The sequence below is a fragment of the Crocodylus porosus genome, unplaced genomic scaffold (assembly GCF_001723895.1).
Source record: "Crocodylus porosus isolate Cpor-Errol unplaced genomic scaffold, CroPor_comp1, whole genome shotgun sequence".
Lineage (NCBI taxonomy): Eukaryota > Metazoa > Chordata > Crocodylia > Crocodylidae > Crocodylus > Crocodylus porosus.
In genome coordinates, this window is record NW_017728886.1 from 250,039,034 (window position 1) to 250,063,308 (window position 24,275).

Below are 24,275 nucleotides of genomic sequence, written 5' to 3' on the forward strand. Positions count from 1 at the left end.
ATGACCCCAGCTGACTTCCTGCCCTTTGGGCAGGGGGCTGGACTCGATGATCTCCCGAGGTCCCTTCCAGCCCTGATGTCTATGAAATCTGTCCAGTTGTTTCTCAGTTTAATATCTGTAGTTTAGACTAACTGTCAAAGACTGAATCGATTCAGCCTCAGGGTTTTTAACTGTCTGTACTGAGTCTTAATGCGCATTAGCCTATTTTAATGCATAGCGTCACTTAAAAATCTGTGCTTTTTACTTAATGTGCATTAAGTGTAAAGGGTGCTGTTTAATTAATGTACATTAGGACAGACTAATGTGCACTTTTCTAGTACTTCACAATGGAGGTACTAGATCTAATGCACATTAGCTACAGCACGTTAATGCATGTGTAGATGCATCCACCATCTACTGATATTATTCTTCCATAACCTTGTCAATTACATTTAGCTCATGGCATCATTATAATTTCCAAACTTTTTGTGTTGTGTTCACATTCATCCAGATATTCTGGTCTTATCTACTGTTTAAATTCCAGCAAGCTTGTACATTCAACAAAATCCGCATACTAATTGTGTAAAAACATAAAAACCATCCCCACAAATATGCTTAAAAAGTGACCATATCTATAAAACACTTGCAGAAAAGAATTAAATGTAAAAGAGTAGCAGTCTAAAGGGTTTAAAGAGCAAACAAAACTTGTGTTATATACAGCTTTCATGAATAATGAGCTAACTCCAGTTGAATATAGGCACACTCAGTAGTTAAGGAGACTAGAGGAATTAGCAAGGTCATTCCTGCTGAGACACAAAACTGTTTAATCAGTAGTAGTCTGTCTCTTCTGAGACTGGAGTTGCCTGTTCAGGTATGTTAATAAACTATGAGAAGACTCTAATTGGGCTCCTGTAGGTGTGCAAATGCTTCACATACCACTCTCTCTAGCTTGTTTTAAGCAGGCACTTTCTTCTAGTGCAACATTTATAGAAGTATTTCAACATGTAATTACTTGTCAAACAAAAATGCAATGGAGTGCAAGATAAATGTATAGGGGTATAGGTTGTAGCCGCGTTGGTCTAAGGACATAGGCAGACAAAGTTCTTTTTTCCAACTATTTAAGTTGGTCTAATAAAAGATATCAGATTCACCTGAAGAATTTGGTAAGCATTCGGTAAGGTTATGGAAGTGCTGAGATTAAAGCTTTCTATAAAATTAATATATTAAGATTACATATTCTGTAAAAACAGCGTATTGTTACTGCTTTCTGCTTTTATGTTAAACAGCCACCATTCCTTCTGACACTAGTAGTTTCTCCCTTGTTTGTCATTCAACAATAACTTTTCAAAAAATTACATATTTAAGGGTAGCATTACACTCATACCTTTGAACAAAATGCAGCAGAATTAATCGCACATAATCTGTGATGCATACTTTCTTATCCCTCCCTCCCATGACTACTTAAATGATGACTGCCAATCTTTTCCCACTAAACACTTGGAATAAACGCTCGTTTTCAAGAACATCCATGCAATTCCCTCTCCAAGCTCCAAAAAAGAAAAGATTTTTTCCCTAAATACTTAACCTCAATTCAAAATGGTATCAGTAATTTCGATACCCCTTATACAGACCTTTGTTTTCCAAATCGTTGATACAAAAATCAAATTTAACTCAATTGGCTATGATTTTCCCAGAACACTGACTCCCAAAATATCGCCTTGAGCTCTCAGTCTTCTTCAACATTACTTTTAAAGTCGTCTCCATTAAAAGGGAAATACGAAGACTGGCAATGCTCCTTAAGAAGTTACCTGTCAATGCCTGCTCCTGAGTCAGCAAAGCACACCTGGTTTGGAAGCTTTGAAGTGTTCAAATGCATTTTTCTCATCACCTGCAGGCAATCATTTCTCCTTCCCAATGAGGAAAATGTCCCAGATACACACAAAAGATTCCAAACACTCATTTTAATTTTACTGAAGACAAGTATGACTGTTCAGATGGGATTGCAGTTGATGTCAGCACTGTAAAAGGTCAGTGCCTTGAAGCTAACCTATTCATGAAGTACATCAATAAGGTGACTCAAAGGTGAATGTAATCATACAAACAGAAAAGTTGAAAAGGGTGTTTATATGGTAAAATTCAGTTTTGCTCTTTATGAACGAGAAAAAAAATTCCAGACGTATTAAAAATCCCATAAAAGTTAATAACCATTCCATATGAAAGACTGCTTCAAGATCTGTATGTGATCCGTTCTGCAGAATTTCAGGTAGAATAATTACAACTATTCTGCAGACCTATGGTAATATGCAAAATACAGATGTCCTTGGCACTTGACAGCAAGAATCCAACCTGGCAAAATTTGAGACTGATGCAATGAATTTTAAAAAAAAATTACTGGTCCAAATTGCTAGCCATTTCAATATAATACTTAATATCTCCATAGCAGCACAAGTGCTACAGGAAGAGCACTGGAGAGGTCAGTGATTACAGAAGCAGCACTGCAGGGGAATGCAGCAGAATCTAGCATTTCATATTTAAGGAAACAGCCCCTTTTCCCTGAACTACTACGCCGCATAAAGTTTAAGTATAGCTTGCTTATATAAATGATCACAGGATCATAGGAAAATAAGGCTGGAAGAGACCTCATGAGGTCATTTAGTCCAGCCCCCTGCTCAAGGCAGCATCATCCCTAACTAAACAATTCCAGCCAAGTGTCTGTCTAATCTGCTCTTGAAAATTTCCAGGCATGGCGATTCCAGAGCCTCTATGTAGCTTGTTCCAATATATCGTCAGAAAGTTCATCCCAATCTCCAACAAAATGTCCTGTTGCAGCTTGAAGCCACTGCTCCTAGTCTTGTCACTTATGGCCACACAGAATACTGTATTTTCTTACATAAAACATAACACAGACTATAACATGCATCTTGTTTTCACAAAGCAGAATTAAGAAGAAAAAGATTTTGCCAGAGTTAGAACTGCATAGATAGAGCACAAGCAAAGCCTAATGTTCAGCTGACTCACCTTCCTTTTCCTGCTTAGGCTAAGAAATAGGAGGAGAGACCAGGAACAGCTAGCAGACATCAAATTTGCGATAAGAAATGTTATCTTGATTAATGGAACATCACGGCATTAAAAGGAAAAGCAGCTGTTAACACCTGTGGGGTGGAGAACGAAGATCCTCTCGGTAGCCCGAACAGTAATACCACAGTTGCTGCACCATGGAGAAGGAATCAAAGCAGGGGGTGTCTATCCCAGGCAGAAAAGCAGCGTTTCCATTTAATACAAAACTGGGATGCAAGATACATGTTGTATGTGAGCAAATAAGGAAGTCTCTCCATCCTCTCTGTAATCACCCTTGAGGTTTTTGAAGACCTATTAAACCCCCTTGAATCTTCTCCAGACTAACCCTAGTTCTTCCATCTTTTCCTCATAAATCTTGCGTTGCAGCCCGCCACTAATGTTTGTTGCTGTCTACTGTGCTCTCTTCCATCTGTTCAAATTTTCCTTGATGTGTGGGACTCAAAACTGAAAGCAACACTCCAGGTGAGACCTCATCAGTGCTGAATGGAGCAGAATCACTTGTGATTTGCAAGAGACAGTCCTGTTAATACAGCCCAGTATGCTGTTGGCTCTTTTGGCAACAAGAGTGGACAACAGGTTCAAATTTAGCTTGTGGTCTAACCACTGCACCCATCTTGAGTGTCAGCACACTTTGTTTTAAATGGTACATACGGAAAACATATGACTAGTGTTTTTGCCCAGGAGTCAAACCACTTACAAGGCCTCAAGGCGCAAAGCCTTTGAAGCGGCTAAATATAAACAGTTTGAAGCAGTAGAAAGGCAGCGAATACAACTTCTGGAGACAGTGAAGCTCACTGGAACTGTTATGAGCTCTTTTGAACACGCTGAGTTCAATAGTCTGGAAACATCATGGTTGGTTTGATTAGAATATAAAAATAAAAAGACTTCTTGATGAGAAAACAGCAGCATGGAAGAAAACCATTTTTAAAACATGTTAATGCTCTTCAATCTAAATTGAGAGGAAAGCACGATACTTGGAACAAGCAAGTAGATGAGTTAGTTGCACACTGACCAAAACGATATGAGGAAGTTCAAAGATGTTCCAGCCCTGTTATGAGTTCAGACAGAAACACATTTCTGCCTGAAAAGAACTGAATTCTAGAAAAATTAGTCACTGGTTCACAATTGTCTATTAAGAAAAATTGTAAATCTATCTAACTGAAGACAATGGATAACAGCAACTTGAACAAATTACAACACTCCATTATCTAGTCAGTCTTTGTTTCAAATAATGTTAAGCAGTAAAAATATATCTGAATGCTCTTTTGCATATCTGGGAAATCAGTGATAGGAACACAGCATTATTATAGGTCGATCAAAGCATATTATATGCACAGTGACATTTCATTATTTACCTTTAACGTATTATTTATTGTAAACGATTTGCTTTACTTTTTTGTGGCACTGAAAGGACCCGATTTTGTTTTTGTTTATAGTAAAATATATACAGAATTAAGTTGCGTTTTGGAAGGAAGGAAGATGAAATGTTGTCTTTTTGCAAGATATCATTAGTAATTACCCATTCAAAAATGAATATTCAAGTCTAAGTGGATATTTATAAATCCAAAGGAACAAACAGATCCAGTTTTACTGTTACCTGGGCAAGTAGCGCAAGAACTTCATTAACAGAAATAAAATTTAGATTTGTGGCTGCCATATTTTTCTTAATTCACTATGCCTTATCTAAACAAAACTGTAGTTTCAATTTAGCTTTTCATTCTATATTATAATTAGATGAATACCACAATATATACCTATTTTTAATACCATTCATCTGTTTCATACCTTTCATTTTTAGTTTTCAGAAAAAATGCCATTCAAAGAGTTGAGAGGTAATTGGCCTGAAGTCATGCAGAAGTTAGGCTCAGTGAATCCCTCAAAGTAAACCTTTTTTAGGCTCAGTGAATCCCTCGAAAAATATCAGCTCTCATTTTTCTGTAGTCAAAAAATAAGTAAAAGCTAACAGAGCAATTCTTTTGTTGCAAAGAACTCTCTGGACAGAAAATTTTTGACGCTTCGGATTCCTATTTGAAATCTCTAGGTTTATCTTGTGAATCACGTGTAGGTGTTTCCAGACTTAATAGTGCTAATATTGTTTAGGACTCTTAAAAAAGATCTTGCAGCACCCCACGGTGCTACAGTACCCTGGTTGAGAATCACTATCTTAGAGAATAACTGGTTGAGCCAGCAATCTACTCCAGCAGATGGTTGGAATAAACATTCTTACCATCTGAAAAAGTAGATTACCACCTATGAAACCTCACTGTTCGCTGAACCTATCAGTCTCCAAGGTGCTATCACATCCTAGCTTCTGCCATCCTAAGAGTTGTAGTTTAAATCTGCTCCCAGAGCAAAGAACAAAGTTGCTGCCTTCCTAAAAAAACAAGATGGAACAAAAGGAAAAGTTCTGAAAAATCTGTTCCTTTGTTTTCTGTGCACATTTTCAGGCTACTTATTACACACTGAAGCAGTGAAGGGAAGAGAGACATGGTGCTCTCCTCCTTTCTTTCTCCAAGATTAATCCAGACCTGCAGACTTAGGAATTTCTGTTTTTAAAGGACTGAGGCCCTACATAGACCCAACTTTTAGCAACTGCATGGATAGCCACACCAGTCAGTAGTACCTGTGTGACACCAAAATGGATAGGCATTGCTGTATCTGGACTCTGCCTCCTTAGTGCTGGTTTGTTGGAAACTAATTACAACTGTAGAATAGCCCCAGAAATCTCAGCCTCAAAGCAGGATGTACAGACTGAGGCTGGAGATCAGCGAATTACTCAAAAGCAAACACCAGAAAGGTGTTTGCTTTTTTTTAAAATCAAACTTCAGAGTTTATAACACGTAAAGTTTTACAGTTTCAAAAGTGTTTGAAAGACTTCTCCAGACAGAGAAGGACTGTCTGACCTACACAGAGGTCCTTGGAGTGTTTCCATTAAGCTGACTGGAGAACAGGGCACTCAATATGTCAATGGGTAGCAAACTGAGAGCATTTTCCTAGGAATCAGATTCTTGCTTTATTTCCTTAAAGGAAAGTCTTCGGAACAGACCCAGACCAAACTGGAATATATGCATAAGTCTATGTTTTCATATATTTTGGAGCAGCAGTTATAGTTAACATATGTTTCAATAAGGTGCCTATTCAAAAACAAGGTCCTAAAGCTTTTGGAAGTTTTGTGGAATGCAAGAACAAGATCTCCCCATAAGTCCAGGCTAAGCAATTTAGCTCATGCCTGATTTATGCTTGTTTTCTCATATTGTAGCCTTAAGTTCTGAAGAAGTATGCAAAACTACATTGTTCTCTTTGTAAAGGTTGTTGGGAAGTTCCACTGTTATGTACATCTTTTTCAAAGCAATTCTATTACCAAGTGATAGTATTGATACACCATGTTTCTCTCTACTCAAAGCCAACACTAACAGACACCACCCTAAGACTTGAGCGCTTTTCAAACAAGCGTCCCACACAATAGGCAGGGACTATAAACCAAGTTCCATCACAGCAGGAGCGCTCTCATGCCTTGATATGCTCCTCCCAACATCTTATACTAATTAGTCCAGATTCAGAATGTGAGCACATCTTTCTCCAAACCAAAATCCTGCTTCAGGAACCACGGCTCTTTACAGATGCCTACTCAAACAGAGGGGCTTTGTTGTATAACTGGCAGATGAACACGTTCACACTCAGTAAGCAAGAAAGAACTCGCAAGGAAAAGGGATTTCACAATGAAATCCCCCCAGCAGCACAGGTGACTGAAAGTATCAAAACTGTCCTCTGCTTTCCCCACAGAACACTGTACCAAGTTCAAGGTCCATCTCACCTTCAACTTGCTCAACAGTCAGGTGCAGGGTGTATGAAAGACTGACTACATCTCCAGGATGAAGACCGGGGCAACAACTCTATATAGTAAAGGCAGGAGCTTCTTGGGGCTGGTCAAAGGCTGTAATCTGAACTCCCACACAAATTAAGGACCAATCACATCTTCAAAATTGATTAAATTACTTAAAAGCCCAAGTCACTGGGCTTTCAAAGGGACTCAGACCACCTTTAAAATTTTACCTTGAGTGACTTGGTTCACATAGGAAATGTGTGGCTCAGCCGAGGCATCCTGAACCTCAAAAGTGCCTTGAACTATAAGACCACCTTTTTCTCTTTACACTGCAAAATGTGTTTTTCCCTTAATAAAGACTCAGCCCACCAACTTTAAGCTAGTACTGTGACAGGGCGCCTTTGGTGCCTGTCACTTCAAGGGCTTCGAGTGGTAGCAGGGCAGCCAGCAGGTGCAGACTAGCCCAGGCATGCTGAGGGAAAGGCACCCGAGTCCCTGGGGGTGTAAGACCCCAAACCCCAGGAAGAGGCATAGAGCTATTCCCAGTGAGGGGGTAGAGTGGCCCCAGAAAGGGGGGCAGGAAGAGGCCAGTCTCCGGTGAGGGGCTAGTGGCTAGAGTTGGCTTAGTGTTAGGCGCAAGGACCATCACTGTAGAGTGGGCTGCAGGAGGCACCTGAAGGATCGCCCAGAGTGGAAGTAGGCAAGCCTGATGGGCCTGCTTCCCTGGGCCTCTCCCAACCAGCCCTGCTCCTCGTGAGTGGCCCCTTGGGGGGCCCAGTGAAGGGCATCATGAAAGAGAACCACAGGAGCCTGATTCTTCAGCACTAAGTATCTAGGAGATTCAAGTTCAACCTTTTGGCCTACTAACTTACACACTCACAGATGAATGCGTTTGATGCTTAAGAAAGGCCTTGCACCTAGGAATTGGACACAAACTATCCTGAATGAGCTTCCATTTTAACACAGCTATTTAACAGATATATGTCCACGACAGAAACAAGATAAACCTGAAAAGACAGAGGTTTCAATACCTTATTACCAATCTCATAATCTACTCAGTCTGGACAACTTCATACCCTTGATTTATTTATTTTTCCTCTGAAATCATAAGAATGCGACTCCCTGGACCTGTTTATGATGTACCTGTTAATCCACGATCGAGTGCGGTTAGCTTTACCGATTACTTTGTCACATTGACGGCTCATATTCTTCTTGGAGTCAACTGTGACATCAAGATCCCTTTCTGCCACTGTGCTAATAGTTATTTTTAAATAACGATATAATTATTATATTATCTTTTGGACAAGTTTCATACATTGTCAAATGTTCTGTGCCATACATGTAGAATGAGTACCTCTACCAGTACATAACTTGTAACACAGAAAGTATGTGCTACATTTTTGAGTTGGCAAATGCTATTTTGAATAAGTTAAAATGATCTTTTCATCCTTAATTTCAGGTTAAAAATGTGACATCCTTTTACTTTCTTTTAAATAAAATAAATATTTGGAATTGTTTGCTTTTCCTTTTCTCTGAGGAGCAATTTAAGGAACACTTTTCTAATGCAGAATGTTCCCTTCTGTTCAGTAATCCAAACTATTGTATTTCCACATAATCTTTAACTTTCTATTTTGAAGTGTGTAGCCTCCCCACTTTCCTTTACGTTCAATTACTTGCTTTGTTTGAAAGGGCATTTTCTGATGTCCATAACACAATGGTTTCTTTTACTACTAACTTGAAATTAAAAGCATACAAAGTGTCACATATTCTTAAATAGGTCTGTAATTGCCCAAATATTAAAACCTACTGTTAACCAAACAATCCTAATTTTAAAATCACAAGCATTGTTTGATCTTGCAAAGCACTGAACATTTCTCACTCTCCAGTGTGTATTTGTGCATGCAAATTCCGTCCCAAGTGCAGGACTTTCCACTCATCCTTGTTGAACCTCATCTAATTGATTACAGACCATTTCTCCAGTCTGACCAGGTCACTCTGTGTAGACTGGATTAACGCTGCCACCTCTCTGTATCAGTTTTTTAATATTCTTCACAGTGATACAAGAAAATACCAGCAATCCCTTATCTCAGAAATTCCACGCTGGCTAATTAAAGGTGCTGTAGGGTTGCTGGGACAGGGAATATTTTATTTATATACTAATCAACAAGCCTGCTGTGCTTTGAAATCATGTGGAACCATAGAGTTGATCAAAGGGACAGCCTATAAATATACAATAGCTTTCCCCTGCCCTCCCATTGCTTGCTTGCTGCATTTCTTCTTAAATGCAACTGTAAGCCCTTTAAGGTGGGGACCATCTTTTCTCACACATCAATTCAGTGTCTAACACAGCTTGATATTGACTGGGACTTCAGATACTCCCATAACAAAAATGTGAACTATTATAATTAATAATTCATGAAAGCTGGTGATATTTCCATTGATATGGAGCTTCATACCATGTCTGCATTGCATTCCACAGTATAATCAAACCATCAATCCTATTTTCACTCAAAATTCCAATGTTACCACTTAAGTCACAAACTTTACTAGAAGCATGACAGAAGAACATGTATGATCAATATGGAAATGGACCAATTTAAAGTGTGAACTGAATTCAAAATGACATCATTCTTTAAGCTCTCTTCTAGAAACTACCTATGCATCAGATATATATGTGCATGCATGCATGCATACAACTGTTTCGACTCATTAATATTTTGGTACTTGCAATCAATGGGTGCATCTGCACGTGCACTTAGCCCAATGCAATAAACTCTGGTGCAGTTTGCACTGGACACAGCTGCTCCCAGGTACAGCGTTTACACATGCACCTGGGATTGCAGCAATTTGAGCCAGGGGGAGCAGCTCCAGCCTGGCAGGAAGCCTGGGGGTGTCAGCCCTGGGCTCTTGGCAGCAGCATCAAGCAGTGGAGGGGTTGGTGGCAGCATGAGGGTGCCACAGTGTGGGGCTAGCTGGCAGGCAGCCCCTGCACTGTAGCACCCTTGTGCCCCAGCCAGCACGAGTCACTATCTAAACATGCGTTGTGGCGGCATAAATTACTCCTTGTTAGTTTATGGCAGAGTGAATTAATTTACTGCACCCTAATGTGGGTGCATGTGTAGACAGTGACACTTTACTGTAGAGCTAATTAGTCAACTATGCAGTAAAGTGCACATGTAGAAGAAGCACCCAACATCTATTTGTAGAGCACAAATTAATGCTGAACAATTTTATAGCTGTAGTTGCTGAGGACCCATAGAGCATGTGTCATTATTTTAGGACAGTATGCTGCTGAGTGATTGTTAAATGATTGCTGCCTGGGCCTGACAGAAGCCCTAGCAAGTCTGCTGAGTCAGCCCAGGTCCAGAAGGCTGTAAAAGGAGACTCCCCAGGCAACCAGGGAACCAGTCACCTGGGACTGCAAACAGGGTAAGCAGTTTGTAGGCAGTTCGCTGGCCAGTTCATGGGTAGTAGCACAATGGTGGGAATGCGTTATACCTCGTAGCTCTCTGCCTCAGCCCCAGCTGGAGCTCCCCACCCTTGCGCCACTGAGGCCTCCACCCAGACAGAACCCATGGTTCTGGCCTCCACCTAGTTGAAGCCCATGGTTACGGGCTGCAGGGGCTACCTGGCATGGCTGCCAGCAACCAGGAATGGGAGTAAGGTCACCCCACCTGTGGAGTATGCTCCTTAGTGAAGTCCCTGGAGTGCCAGGTGACTGACCTCCAGGCCCAGGTAGGCAGGCTTCATGCCATCACAGCTCATCAGTAGGAGACTGATGACTACTATTATCAGGATCTTCTCAAGAAGAATGAAGAGAGAAAAGGATGGATGCCCAGCTATGTGAAGATGGACAACAGGAAGACTTGACTAGGAGCCCCACTGGGGAGATGCTTGGAAGACGGTTGTCTCAGGTCTCAAGACACGCAGTACCAGGGTCACTCCTCCCTTGTAACTGAGCAATAGGTCTGCACCTCTCACACCCCCAGCAGAGACATCAGCAGAAACACCAACTCTGGATGAAGGGAGGCAGCTAGCTGCCATCCCTAAGAAGAGACACAGGGTGGTTATGGTGAACGATTTCCTCCCAAGAGGGACAGAGGGAGAGATCTGCACCCTGACCTTCTGGCCCATGAGGTCTGCTGTCTCCCAGGGGCCTGTATGCAGGACATGGCAGAAAGGATTCCTAAACTCGTCCGGCCTTCTGGCCACTACCCCATGCTCCTCATCCATGTGGGCATGAATTACGTGAATTACTATTTTCCTTCTCATACTAAGACATGCCAGGACACTACAAATATCACTGCAGCTTTCAGGACGGGGGCAGGGATAACTTCTGTACTGAAAAGAAAAATAATTTATCAAACGATAAAGTTCCCTCCCAAAGATTTGTGCTGTAGACAAGTCATTTAGTGATTTAAACTGCTTTCACACAATATCTAAACAGAAATCCTATGTATAAATATCAACCCACACAGTAATGAACAGTGAAAACTATTTGCTGTGGCCAACCACTGTATGCAACACAAAGCAAATCCATACTCATAGAGAACCCCTTTAAAGTAAGCATCCACTACATACTTTGATAAATATAGGCAAACACAATTTTTAGTCCTGCATGTTTATTTTAAATAGAAAGCTGGCGAGGAGGGGGGAGAGGAATGAGAGAGAGTTTTATAACTCGTTTGATTTTCTACTGCAGACATTTGTGTCTCAAAAAGAAAATTAGGGCCTAACCGCCCGCCTCTCTCTCCTGCCATGCCTCGAGGATACAAATTTATGGTGTTATTTAGGTGGGAGGCTGCCCATTTTTGCATCCCTATGCCAGGGGGTGCTATCTGCAGCTCCAAACCTCCCCTACACTGCAGCCCATACCTCACAGCTGGCATCTAAGTTCTTGAAGTCTCACATATATACACACACACTTACTAAGCATATATGTATACATATATATATACACACATATACATACACACACACATATACACACACACACTTAGTAAGTGTGTGCGTGTGTGTGCGTGTATATATATGTGTGTGTGTGTGTGTGTGTGTGCGCGTATATATATACTTAAGGTGTTATATTACAGTGTTGTGTGTATCTATTAAGGTGTTATATTATATATATTATAGGCTGATATGTATATTTTTATAGGCCGATAAATTACATACATCTACCAGCACTCATCAGCACATCTATAAAATGCTTTTTTAAAGGTTTTTAAATCACTTACGGAGTCCAGACCCTTGGGAAGGCATCAATTTCCTCTTGTGTATATTCATCTAACCTCCTGGGGATTTTCCGTGGCTGAGGAAGCTCCTCTAAAAGATTCTTCTGTATGTCTTCTGGAATAACCTTAAATGGAAGATATTAATTGATTCTTGCTTGTCTAATTTTTAAACAATAAATTTTCCCTGCAGCCCTGCAATTCTAAAGAGGAAATCCTAATAAATATTTACTTTGTTAGGTAAGCTTTTCTGAATATTGTGCCAACAGTTATGATACAGTGTTAAATGAACCAACCCACTATATAAGCATTACTGTTACCACAAAATAATGTTAGTAGCACTAGTTAAGCCACAACTGAAAATAAAAAAGACATAAGATATCATTCAGCCCAAGGAATAATGCATCCTGAAGAGCTGTGTTCAGTCTGTTACGTAGCAACACACTAATCTTATCATATTTTAATGCAGATTCATATTAAAAACAGACAAATGACTGAAAAACCTAATGCTGAAAAAGGCCCCAAAACACAACCACAGCACCAGCTAGAATTCCATTTCTACCACCCACAATCAACAATAGTTCTCTAGACAGTCGAATTCTTGCACCACATTCTACAAACTGACAGCCTGGCCTTGGGAGATAAGAAGCCTGAGGGAGTTCAAAAAAGAGAGACCTATTACACACTTCCTAGAGATCAAACCTAGAAATAAACAGCAAAGCTATTTCATACATGAGTAACTGCCCTTATGTGGTGTAAGGATGAAGGCAGTCTCAAAGGCAATGAGAACTTAACCGTTTAGCATTCTATATTATAAATGATACTCACAGAAATTCCAAAAATAAGCCTTGTCCAAGAAACAAGCCCTGCAGAGGTTAATACAATTATTGGCAGAGTTATGTTGCTGTGCATTGGTCTACCAGTCTTGTAAAAATAAGGAAGAGGACCTCTTTCTCCAGCTAACAAATACGCACACTAGCAATCAAACAAATACTTTTTCTGCATGTTTGCTGTACAAAGTACTTACATTAAAAAACACTGTAAATTCTTTTCACTGCCCATTTTATTTTTAAATGTTTTATCTCAAGAGAATCATGTATATGCCTATCCAGTAAGAGCCTGGGCATTGGTAATTAATTATTCTATGACATGCTTCACGGTTGATTGGTAAGAAGAACTATATGCTCATTTGGATTTTAACATTGGTACAAGTCCAGGTATAAACAGGCCATGGCTTTTCCCCCAGAAACCACAGTTTGGATACTCCTAACATTTTGGTTCATTACTTGATCTACGATTCCTTATAAAACAATACAGAAAATCTTGTTGTCATACATTTCTAATGGGCATCTTCATTTTTGTGAAGAGAAATGACTATACATTAAGGCATGGAGTTTTTTGGATGATACCTTTTACTGGACCAACTGCACAGCTGGGACAAAGTCAGACAAACTTCTGGATCCAAAGAATTCTTCTTTAGGTCAGACCTCAAGAAGAATGCTTTGTATTTGAAAGCTGGTCTAATCTTATCCCAATGATGCAGTTGGTCCAATCAAAAATATCACCTCCCTCGCAATTCCTGCACCAGGATGGCTACGCCATAACTCTAACACTGTTTACATTAATGTATCTATAAACAATGCTTTTCTGATCAATTTTCACTTCTTTCCTCTCTGGGTACACACATTTAATTTGTTGCTGATATGCAGCTTTAATAAATCCCTAGTGTAAAGCTGTGGTGTACTGGCTCTACACAGTACTATGAGTATGGATCGAAGAAGTGATTCTTTTAAACATATGAATTGGATGAGCAGTCAGGCAACCTTTTATTTAGCAGGAAATGCGGTTAAACTCCCAGAAGGAATTTAGTGAGTTCCGTCCCTCTTAAAGAAGTTTAAAATTGCAACAGCAAAAATTCTTCCTAGTTTTTGTAGGGTTTACTTAGGCTTCAGAGATTTAACAAACGGTGCCAGGTTTGGTCCACAGTTTTCAAACATTATCCTGTGAACGACAGAGCATTTCCAGTGTTGCTATCTTAAATTTTGAAAAATCAGTTCAGGGAACCAAGGTCTGTTTATACAAAATCTTATTTTGATTTCTGGTTGTAAATAACTATATATAAACAAGCTCCCAACTGACCCAAAATGAAACCAAAAGGGAAAAAACAGATTTGGACTGTGCGACTACAAAACACACAAGATGCTTTTTACTTGCCTTTTTTTTTAAAAAGAAAAGCTTTGTCTTACTTAAATCTACACTTCCCTGAAGCATGGGGAAACAAAAAATAAATGAGCACGGCTCTTGACTTACATCTTCTGGAAAGAGGTGCAACCTTTGCATCATGATTCTTCTGTGTAAATTCTTAGGGAGCATTCCATAAATAGCCAGCTTAACAATCTGCAAGAAATTATATATTATGAAACTTTATAAAATCAGCATATGAAACAGTTACAGCAAAAGGACAGAAACAATGGGTTAGAAGTATTGTGGACCAGTGGTGTCCAACCTCTGATCACAGGTCCAGAAATCTGGCAGCAGGGGAATGACAACAGCATTAATTAATTGCCTTGGCTTCCCCACTGCTGGTTTACAGGACCTGCAGGGAGCTCTGCAGACTGGGTGACATTGTCTTCTGCGTGGAGTCATTTGACAGCCAAATCCAATGAATGGGGCTGGGCCAGTTTGCTGGATTGCACCCATGGACTAACTCTGCACACTGACCCTGTGCTGGATCTGGCTTGAGGGCTAACTCTATACCACTCATCTGGCCTGCAGGAACAGAAGGTTGAATACCACTTGTGGACTATTCCTCTAGTCCTCGGATTTTGTTTCAATAATTACTTTTAGAGAGAAGAGTTCTACCATCATCTACAGATGTAGCTTAACTATTCTGAGATGCCAAAGACTGGTAACTATTGTGAGAGCAGTAGAGACAGGAGGGAGTGAGACTAGGACAGTTTTTGTGCAGTCGTTATCCACAGTGTGGTGACTTCTTGTGTTTGTATGTTTACACATAGTTAATGCAGCATGTCTTGAGCAAGCCTGAAGGAGCAAGGCACCCCACCAAGAATACTGCTGGACACATTTATCACGTGAATATTATTTTCTAGGTATAAATTCCAGATGAACAGTGCCACTTGCGATCATTAGAACCGAATACAATTTGTACAACCTCACTATATAAACTTGTACAAAAAGAAAAGCATTTAATAGTTACACAGCTATTTATATTTACACAACTATACCTGAACATAAGAAACTAGTGTCACAGTATAAACACTTCCTTTAACCCTCGAAAGGAAACATTGTGAAATATAAGAATAAGTAAGGCAAAATCCTTAATTCTTTAAAATAATGGAAACAAAAGAGGGTTTATAAAGCTGAGTTCTGAGCTTGAATTATACAGGGCCTGGTTTCCACAGCAGCAAGCACTGAAAGTTTTGTTTCCATTAATGAGAGCACAGATGCTCGGCACCTCGGAAAAGAATAAGACCTCTGTAGATTCAACTTAGACCATTCAAAATTACCGAATACTTTGGTCTTTACGTCATCTGTGTGTGCTGAGTTTGCCAACTGTACATTGTAGATAATACTTCTCTACTTGGCAGAGATGTATAGACTTTTAACTAATAATATCTGCTACAGTGTTTTGAGATTGTCTAAGGAAAGACACTAAAAGTAATGTAAGGCACTACTATCAGAGACTGTTAGATGTTAGGGAGACAGGATTAAAAGAACTGTATGCATCAAAAGACATTTTTCTTCTAGCTACTGAGGCATTTTTACATGTGTTCCCCGTGCGGCACCAGGCGCTTTAATTAGGGAGCCACGCTAATTAGAAGTGCCCACACGTCACATCGTTGCGCGTCTCCGTGTTGAAAAAATGGCAGTGGGGCACTCTGAACTACAGCTCATCAGACATGTAGTATTTCAAAGCACATCGCCACTATTTTGTAAGCAGAGACACGCAGCAACGCGGATACAAGGGCCACATGAGGCTGCAGGAGCGCATCAATTTCCATGCTCCAGCAGGTTTGATTAATCAAGTCTGCTCTGACGCACTGGAGTTCTAGCGTGTTGGATAAAGCTCCCCACAAGTGCACAGGAGCCCTAAGATGTTAAAAATAATATGCTAGAAACCAAAATAACTTGGAACCTGAAATAAGGCTTCTTTTCACTGAAATGTCTTGTTGATCTCAATGTCTTTTGAATCAAGAAGATAGAGAAAACTCAGCAAAGCTGGAATAAAGCATAGGACTGACCCTGTCTGGGTAAAAATAATCTATTGTCTATATGTACTAATTGCTGTCCATTGAGCCATACAAATATGCAGTCATAACAAGCTATATATTGAACTAAACAGCATTTAAATTGTATACTTGCATAGATCATTCTAGATGAAATTGTAAACAAACACATTTGAATTGGATTTGTTATCCAAAAAACAGATGAGGATTCAAATTATTCATCTGAAATGATTTTCTTAAGTAAATCCTGACAATCAAATTAGACACAGTAGCAAAACAAAAGATTCAGGGAGACCAATAGTAGCTGATCCTTATTTGAGTATCTCTTTCCTCATGATTTAATTTTTTCATTCCATTCTCTTTTAAATCTATGTTCACTTTTTCTAAGCTCAGTATCTTTCCACCTTTAATTCCTCCTCTCTACCCTTAAAATAGTCCTATGCACCTCACACATCACTTGCAAGCACTGGGATGCACATTTCAGGGATTTCTACACTTACAGTAGACCCCCCCCCCAAACTATATCAACTCCAATTAAAAAGACAAGGTCAGGCCCCAGTCCAACATGTTACAATAGCAACCCTGTGACAAGGGCAACATCCCCCCTGGCTACCACTTACAGTCCCCAGCTGAAATGCACACTAATGACTTCCAACCTCTGCTGTAAAACGATGATATTGCAAGCTAGCCTTGGGCAACAAGTCCATCCTGGCTTAAAGGCAGCCCCTCTCCATCCCCACAATCTAGCAACAGATCACCTCACTCCACTTCACACCATGCCACAGGCCTAGATGCCAGTTTGCCCCTCATTGACCCGGATATCATCACTGAACCGAGCAGTACATATAATAACATTCACAGTTCTTTCCCTTGCTCTTCCACCAATGTCATAAATGCCCTTACCCGATTACAGTGCCCCTCTGCTATCTCTATTGCCCAGATAGAACAATTCCTACACAAAAGAATGAATGAACAAAGAGTCAACATCAGTTCCAGAAATGCATAAAAACTTGTGGCAGAACACTTTAACGTCCCTAGATACTCCGACAGTAGCTGTCCTGAAACAAATGAACAAAACCCTCTAAAAATCAACTGGAATATGAAATTGCAGAACAAGAAATCACCACTGGACTGGACTAGCAGCATACTTATGTGTCCTGCTAATTGTTAGCAGTGCCACTTCTCAACTGAGGGACTTCCTTATAACCTCTCCTAGCAGCCTCCTCTCCCCTTACATGTTTCCCTTCTATACAGACATTTCTTTTTGCCAGTCCATTCCTGGAATCTGATGAGTATGCTGTTGCCTGCAAAAGCTCATGCCTCTCTAAACCCATTAGTCTCTAATGTGCTATCCTGCCCTGCCTTCTTCCTGTCTGCAGACCAACACAGCTAACTACCTCAATTCCAAGCTCAAATTTATCTACTGCCCATCATTCTTTATAAAACGTAGTTAAACTGTAAGCAATTTTCTTTTTATCTGACACTTGCTTTTCACCTTAGACTGCATTAGAACTACTGTTTAATTCAGAGTATTAACATGTAAGATTGCCTGGCACAGGATCTACACATCTATAAAAACTAGTCGTTTAATGGCTTCTGCCCAGTAGAGTGATTTTAAAACACTGATGACTTATTACAGTTCCTCAAACAAGAGATGTTTGTGCCAATTTTTCACTTTCCTCTGTGAAAGTATCTGGCTTGTTCAGTGTTAGAAGCACGATGCTAAGCTAGATGAACTAACAATCTATTCTGGTGTGGCTATTTCTGTTCAATAATGTGGTCCAATTTCATTTTTTAAATCATGTTCCAGAAAAAAAAATTCCGCTCTAAAAAAGGTATGGTGTCTATTAAAAACAGCCACACAGGAAAAGAATTCATACTTTAAGTGTTCAAGTTAAACAAAAAATACATCTTCAAAAGACAAACTTCAGAAGAAAATTAAAGGAAATGCTTCTTCACATATCGTGCAGGACATTCTGGAATTCACTCTGTATCTTACAGGTTACAGCTTATATGAAAGATGGATGAGGGGATTGAAATCTGAAAGATTAAATGTCCAATAAGGATACCTGTCACTATACATGCTAAATATGGTAAGAATTACCTAAGCTTGTGCTCCAGGGTATAAGCCAGTTGACACAGCATTCAGGAATCAAATCCTCCCTATGAATATTATGTACCTTATCAGAGTTAAGAAGAGTGAATGCATGTAAGATCATTTTCATGTGAAGCAACAAGCATCCTTCACTGCCAGCGGGATGATACTGGCTTGTCTGATCCAGTAAGGTCAATTCCATGTTCCTGTATAACTTAGTTCCTCCCATGCCATTTCAGAACTTGGGTACTATTGATGTACAAACACTCAAGGGAAATCTTGTGATTTGTTAATTAAACAATTTATGTAGCTCATCTTATTTTTACATACTTTTGCATGGTTATTCCATTTTTCTATGGCTTAAATAGAAAGGGCTGGATTTCCTTCCACTTGAATCAGGCACCTAGGCAAAAGAACAAGAGAAAGTTCATTTCTCTTAGGTCTGGCCTTAGGTACACCTCATTCTTCTCAACCCCAAGTAGGAATGCAATGAGAAGCCACCTTTGCTTTACTAGTCCAGGTACCCTCACTGGCCAGTGTAGCTGAGCTCTTGCAAGTAGCTGTTATTTACTATTCAAATGGGGCAGAAGCTAGTACTAGCCAACTCCTACCCACTGAGACCAAAGAAAAAATGGGAATAGCACTGTGATTCAAAGGTCCTTGCTAGTCAGAGTGGTTTCTAGAGCTGCTCTTGGGTGATGCAATTTATAATGCATCTTCCAGCCCAGGGCTCTGCCTGTGTAGCAAAACCCCCAGTTTTTCCCTTTTTTTTATTTATTTGAAGATTCATTCCCTCCCCTTCCCCAACCCTTTTTGACTTTTTCTCTCCCTCTCTATTCCCTGTAGATAAGTATAAGTAAGCTATGATGTAGGATAAGCTTTAACATTTTACTTTAGGCAGTAAGTTTTATTTTTCTCTCCCTTCTTTGTAAATAAGTGCCCTGCTATTTTGATACAGATATCCACTGTTTTATAAGTGATGATTATTATGTTTGTATTGATTTTTTTTTTTATTTTACTACTTTTATATTATGCAATTACTATTTTAGGCCTACATATGTAAGTTAGCATAAAAGTCATGTCAAGTTTCCATCTTGTAATGTCAAGCCTACATCTTACCCCATGCCTGGTTGTGTAACCTATGACTCACACCTACCCCTCCTATGTAACTTGATTCCTGAATGAATGGGGATGAATGAGGGTGCTTGAGAGACAATGGCAGTAGGTCTAAAAATAGCTCCCTCTGAATGACCAAACCATCAACACCAATACCTAGACCAATGACCCACCCCTTGGAACCACCCTCAACATTCAAGAAGCAAAAGATGAGGCATCCCACCATTGTGCTAAGGCTGCATATGCTCAGTAAGCACACCTGGAACAGGACTGACCTTGCCTGGACAGGCCCACCCCATAGGAAATCAGAGGTAGTCTGCCCCATAAAGGGGTAGTGAAGACCGACTCCTTTGGATGCCCTCTCCATCTGGACCAGCAACATGCCACACCACCTATCCACCCAGAGGCCCTGCCAGCGACCCTCCTCTGGACAACACCTACTGGACAAGGACCCCTTTCCAGCCTGGATAGGTAGCTATCACCCTGACCCCCTCTTCAACCAAGGACTTGGACTCTGCTTCTCTTCCCAACCTAGACACCAACCCGTCCACTAGGTTTTTCTCCTGCTGCCACTGTAAGTGCTTGTGTTTCTGCGTGTGTATGTGTGTGTGAAACTAATAACTTTATGGGTCTTTGTAGCATGTTGTCTGTTTAATAAACCTGTTATTTGGGTGCTGAAGGGGGCCACATTACATTAGTGCTGTTAGGTGTGCACACAATTCACAAAATAAACCCTGAGATATTAAATAGGAATCCATAGTGTTAAAAACTTTGATTTGTGATCTGAGTTCTCTGCAATAGAAAAGATGCCCTATTATTTTATTTATTTATTTATTTTTGATTATGGAAAAGAGTGAAAACTAGGAGCCAGGAGTATCTGAAGGGTGCCTCAAGTCTAAAAAGGTTAAGAACTACTGCCCTAGAGGGGGCATTAATTCTGCAAGTTGATAAATGACCCTTGCCCTTGACAGGACTGGATCCAGACTGTACAACAGATTTTATTAAAAAAGTTATTTATTTTTATCCAATGGATCAACCACCTGTAAAGTCTTACTGAGAGCTCCAACTGCTTTTAAGATCACAAATGCAGTTCTAATATTCTCTCCACTCTATGAAATACTAATTTTATTTTTCCACTAATCCAGGCTTTGAAGTTTAGCTCTGCTTTATTAATAACCTCTCCCCTCACTATGGCTTTACAAAGAGAACTTTATTATGTTTGATGCTGTGTAAATGCCCCTTCTGGTATGTGCATTAATAGCCTTAGCCTACTCTCTCCCTTCTCTGAACCCAAATCCATGGTCTTTCAAAGATCAACAGCAAGGATTGACCAGGCTTTCTGTTAGAGATTTTCTCTGGAAATGTAATGCAAGTGTATGTTTGTAAGTGATTTTTAAACAACATTCAAAAGCAAAATAGGAATGTTTAAAACTCCCTTATTTCAATGCCTAAAACTGCGTACAGTGGGACATTGACACCACTGCAGGCTCTCTCACACATATTTCCATAGTGTTAAGGCTTGTCCTGTTTAATAATCATTCTATGTAAAGTTCACTCTGAAGAACAATCATTCAGAAATTTTTTGCCAGTGGCTCTACTAACATTAAAAAATCTGACCATTTCACATTTACCTAATTTGAAATTATCTTACATTAATTTTCACTTGATGTTTATGATGCAACTAAATAATGATAATATTGTTTCAAATGTTTGTAATAATGAAATAGAATTATATTTAGCAATAATTATTTCAGGCCAGTTTTTCAGAAGTAGGTACCTGGATCCAGGGCCATTGGCTGGGGGAGGGGGGGGAAGGCGAGTCCTGGGACCAGACTGGAGCAGGGGCGGGGCCCTACGTGGGCTGATTTGCCCTGGGCCCTGCACCCTGCTCAGGTCAGCTCTGCCTGGATCCTAAGTCCATAGTTCAAACATTTAACTAGCAGTGGCCAGATTTTAAAAAGTTTCAAGTATGATAAACACTGAGAGTTGCATGTATACCTTTTGAAGTCTTAAAATTTCTATGCTTAGGTGTTTAAATAGACTTTGGGGATCCCTGCCTAGAAAATACTGGTCTTAAATTATGCAAGTGAACTGAACCTTTTCATTCCGTTTTTATTTAAAAAAAACCCCTGCCCTTGGATTCCAAACACTTGCTTCTCATAAATGCAGGAAGTGGATGTGTATAATCACCCATATTTTGCTTTCAAAAGATTTATTAACCCTCTTCCACCCAAACTTACTTTTCTTTCTTCAAATCTGGCAATAAATTGGCTTACCTTTAACCCCAGATCCTTAATAGGAAACTCAGTTTTGTGCGGTGAAAAATGTGACTTCCAAGACAAGGCTTGATGAGTTAATAACAGTAGCTTTTTCAAGAAATTAAGTCTTCAAGGGGGTAGGGGGAAGGATAATTCAAAACTTAGCAGCTCAGCTTCTGCATTTGTTAGAAATACTTAAATTTTTTCTTGTGATGATGATGCCTTATAGCCAAGAAGACAGCAGATTTGAATAGGTAAGATATGATCAAACATCTGTTCACAAGAAGGCAGTAATAAAGAGGTAAGTGCAACAATATATGTTTACTAGCTGATTGAGTCATTTTTTGAAATCTGACTTGTAATTAGAAGGCATATCAAGACCAATAATTTGTCTAGCAGACGCTCTTAAGATAGCCAGAAAATGGAGTTGAGCATGAACACAGTACATACCCTGTAAATGTATCTCAGCCTTCCAAAGTGACATTTTTGACTTGACTTAAAGACAACTGCAAAGTGACTCATATTACAGGTTGATTTAAGACTGCCTACGAATCAAATACATTCTCAGCTTCCTTCTACTTTACTGAGAATTAATTATCCACAAGCTAATCAGAACCAGGAGGAGTATAAAACTAAAGTTTGTTCTTAGTCAAAAGTGGAAAGAAAACACAGAGGAGTTCCCTTCCTGTGTTTCAGAGAGAAATCCTTTATTTTGCCACATCTGTTATAGTGCGATTAAGTCTCTCTGTAACTGAAGGGACCCAAAACATTCTTTTTTGGAGCTAAGCCTTACTAGTCCTCTTGGAAATCTTTCTCTGTTCAGGGGACTGGATTCTGATATATTAGAACAAGAATGTTCAGTGAATTAAAAGGACGAAGAAATATCCAAGTCTAACACATCAGATCTACAAAATGCCAAAGGTAAAATCAATACTGTAGGGGAATCAAGATGCTGAGATCTACTTGCTTAGTTTCTAAATGAAATCTAGAAACCTATTTGTTACACTGACTTTTCCCAGTAGTATTATTCTGAAGTGTGAAAAGAGACCTGCTTCAAAAGCAAAAAAAAGAGGAAGTAGGGCAGGGCAACACTGTTAGGTGGAAACAGACATCGCCTGACCTCTCACAGCACAAATGCTGAGCAAAGAGACATCTATGCCCTTTGTTGCATCACACGAAAGGAAAATCAGTGGGACAACAAAAAGGTGTTAATAGATTCTGCCACTTTAATGAGACGAATGTCTTTTATCTGTTGTGCGTTTTGGCTCAACCAGACCTGTGCCACAGGTCTAGCTGACTGGGGAAAGCAGGGAGATCATATCGCCCCTTGTCCCAGACCATGGGGTTTAGGAGCAGGGGTTATGTGTGTTTCACTCTTTGAGGCAGATCACCTGTGCTGTGACACACGATGATGTTGCTGATCTGCTTCATTGGTGACGTCTATTTCTATTTTGCTTAGTTCCTAAGGCTAAAGAGAAGGCCTTTTGAGCTTGAAGAACCTATAAGCTATTAAAAATTTCTATTGAGGGCATTGATAGGAGAATGTGTTTAGATACTCTGAACACCTCTATTTCCTCCATGGGCAACTACATCTACCATGCATGAAAACAGTCTGACAAGGTGAACTGGTCAGACTTGTCATTTCTCATGCCATTACTGTTTTTACCTGTCCACTGAAGAAAGAACACCCTGCAGGGATGGTAAAGAAATTAATGTACTGAGTAGAGGTGCATCGATACATTGGTCCGGTATTTTACCAATACTGATATAAAGAAAACTGGCTGTATTGGATATCGGCCCAATGGGTCCAATAATTTGGCCAATGAATGCATGTGCTGTGCCCAGCCACAGCGCAGCACTCAGGCAGTGATGAACACAGCCGGCAGCATGGAAACCTGCCTCCAGCTGGTAAGTCTGGTGTGGTGGAAGGGAAAGGGGGAGGGAACAGGCGTAAGGGGACAGACCAATACCCCCTGCAGTGAGGGTGGGGGCACGGGTAGATGCTGCTCAGCCAGGTGGGGAGGGGCAGAGCTGCAGCTCATGTTGGGAGGCAGCTCCCGCTGCTGCTTGCATCCCGGGAGGGCATGGGAGGGTGTGCCTCCCCGATCTGCATGGGGCAGGCTGCAGCCAGGGCTGTGTGGGGCTCTTCTCAGTGGGGGCTGGGCTCAGAGCAGGCGCCGGGAAGATGCCGCATCCACTTCAAATTTTGCTGCTGTTCCAATCCCAGCCCTGCCACCATAAGCAGCTCAGCGCAGCCTCGGGTCAAGAGCTGGGTCTGTGCTGGGCAGCTGGTGGTGATGGCACTGGAAGCGGAGTGGCAGCAAAATTTGGGATGGATGCAACATCTTCCCAGCACCACTGGCACCCACTCTGAGCTCAGCCCCTGCTGAGAAGAGCCTATGCAGCCCTGGCTGTAGCCTACACCGCCCTGTGCAGATCCAGGGGGCATAC

At 40.4% G+C, this 24,275-nt stretch overlaps 1 protein-coding gene across 1 annotated transcript in view; it reads right to left on the minus strand.

Moving 5' to 3' along the window:
• The window catches only part of MRPL13 (mitochondrial ribosomal protein L13), a 57,072-nt gene that overhangs the window by 5,702 nt on the left and 27,095 nt on the right, over positions 1-24,275 (minus strand). Inside the window, exons 5-6 of the mRNA XM_019552359.1 lie at positions 14,419-14,505; positions 12,115-12,236 (exon numbers count right to left, since the gene is read on the minus strand). Coding sequence (XP_019407904.1) covers positions 12,115-12,236; positions 14,419-14,505 — 209 coding nt within the window. The remainder of the gene's footprint in view (positions 1-12,114; positions 12,237-14,418; positions 14,506-24,275) is intronic.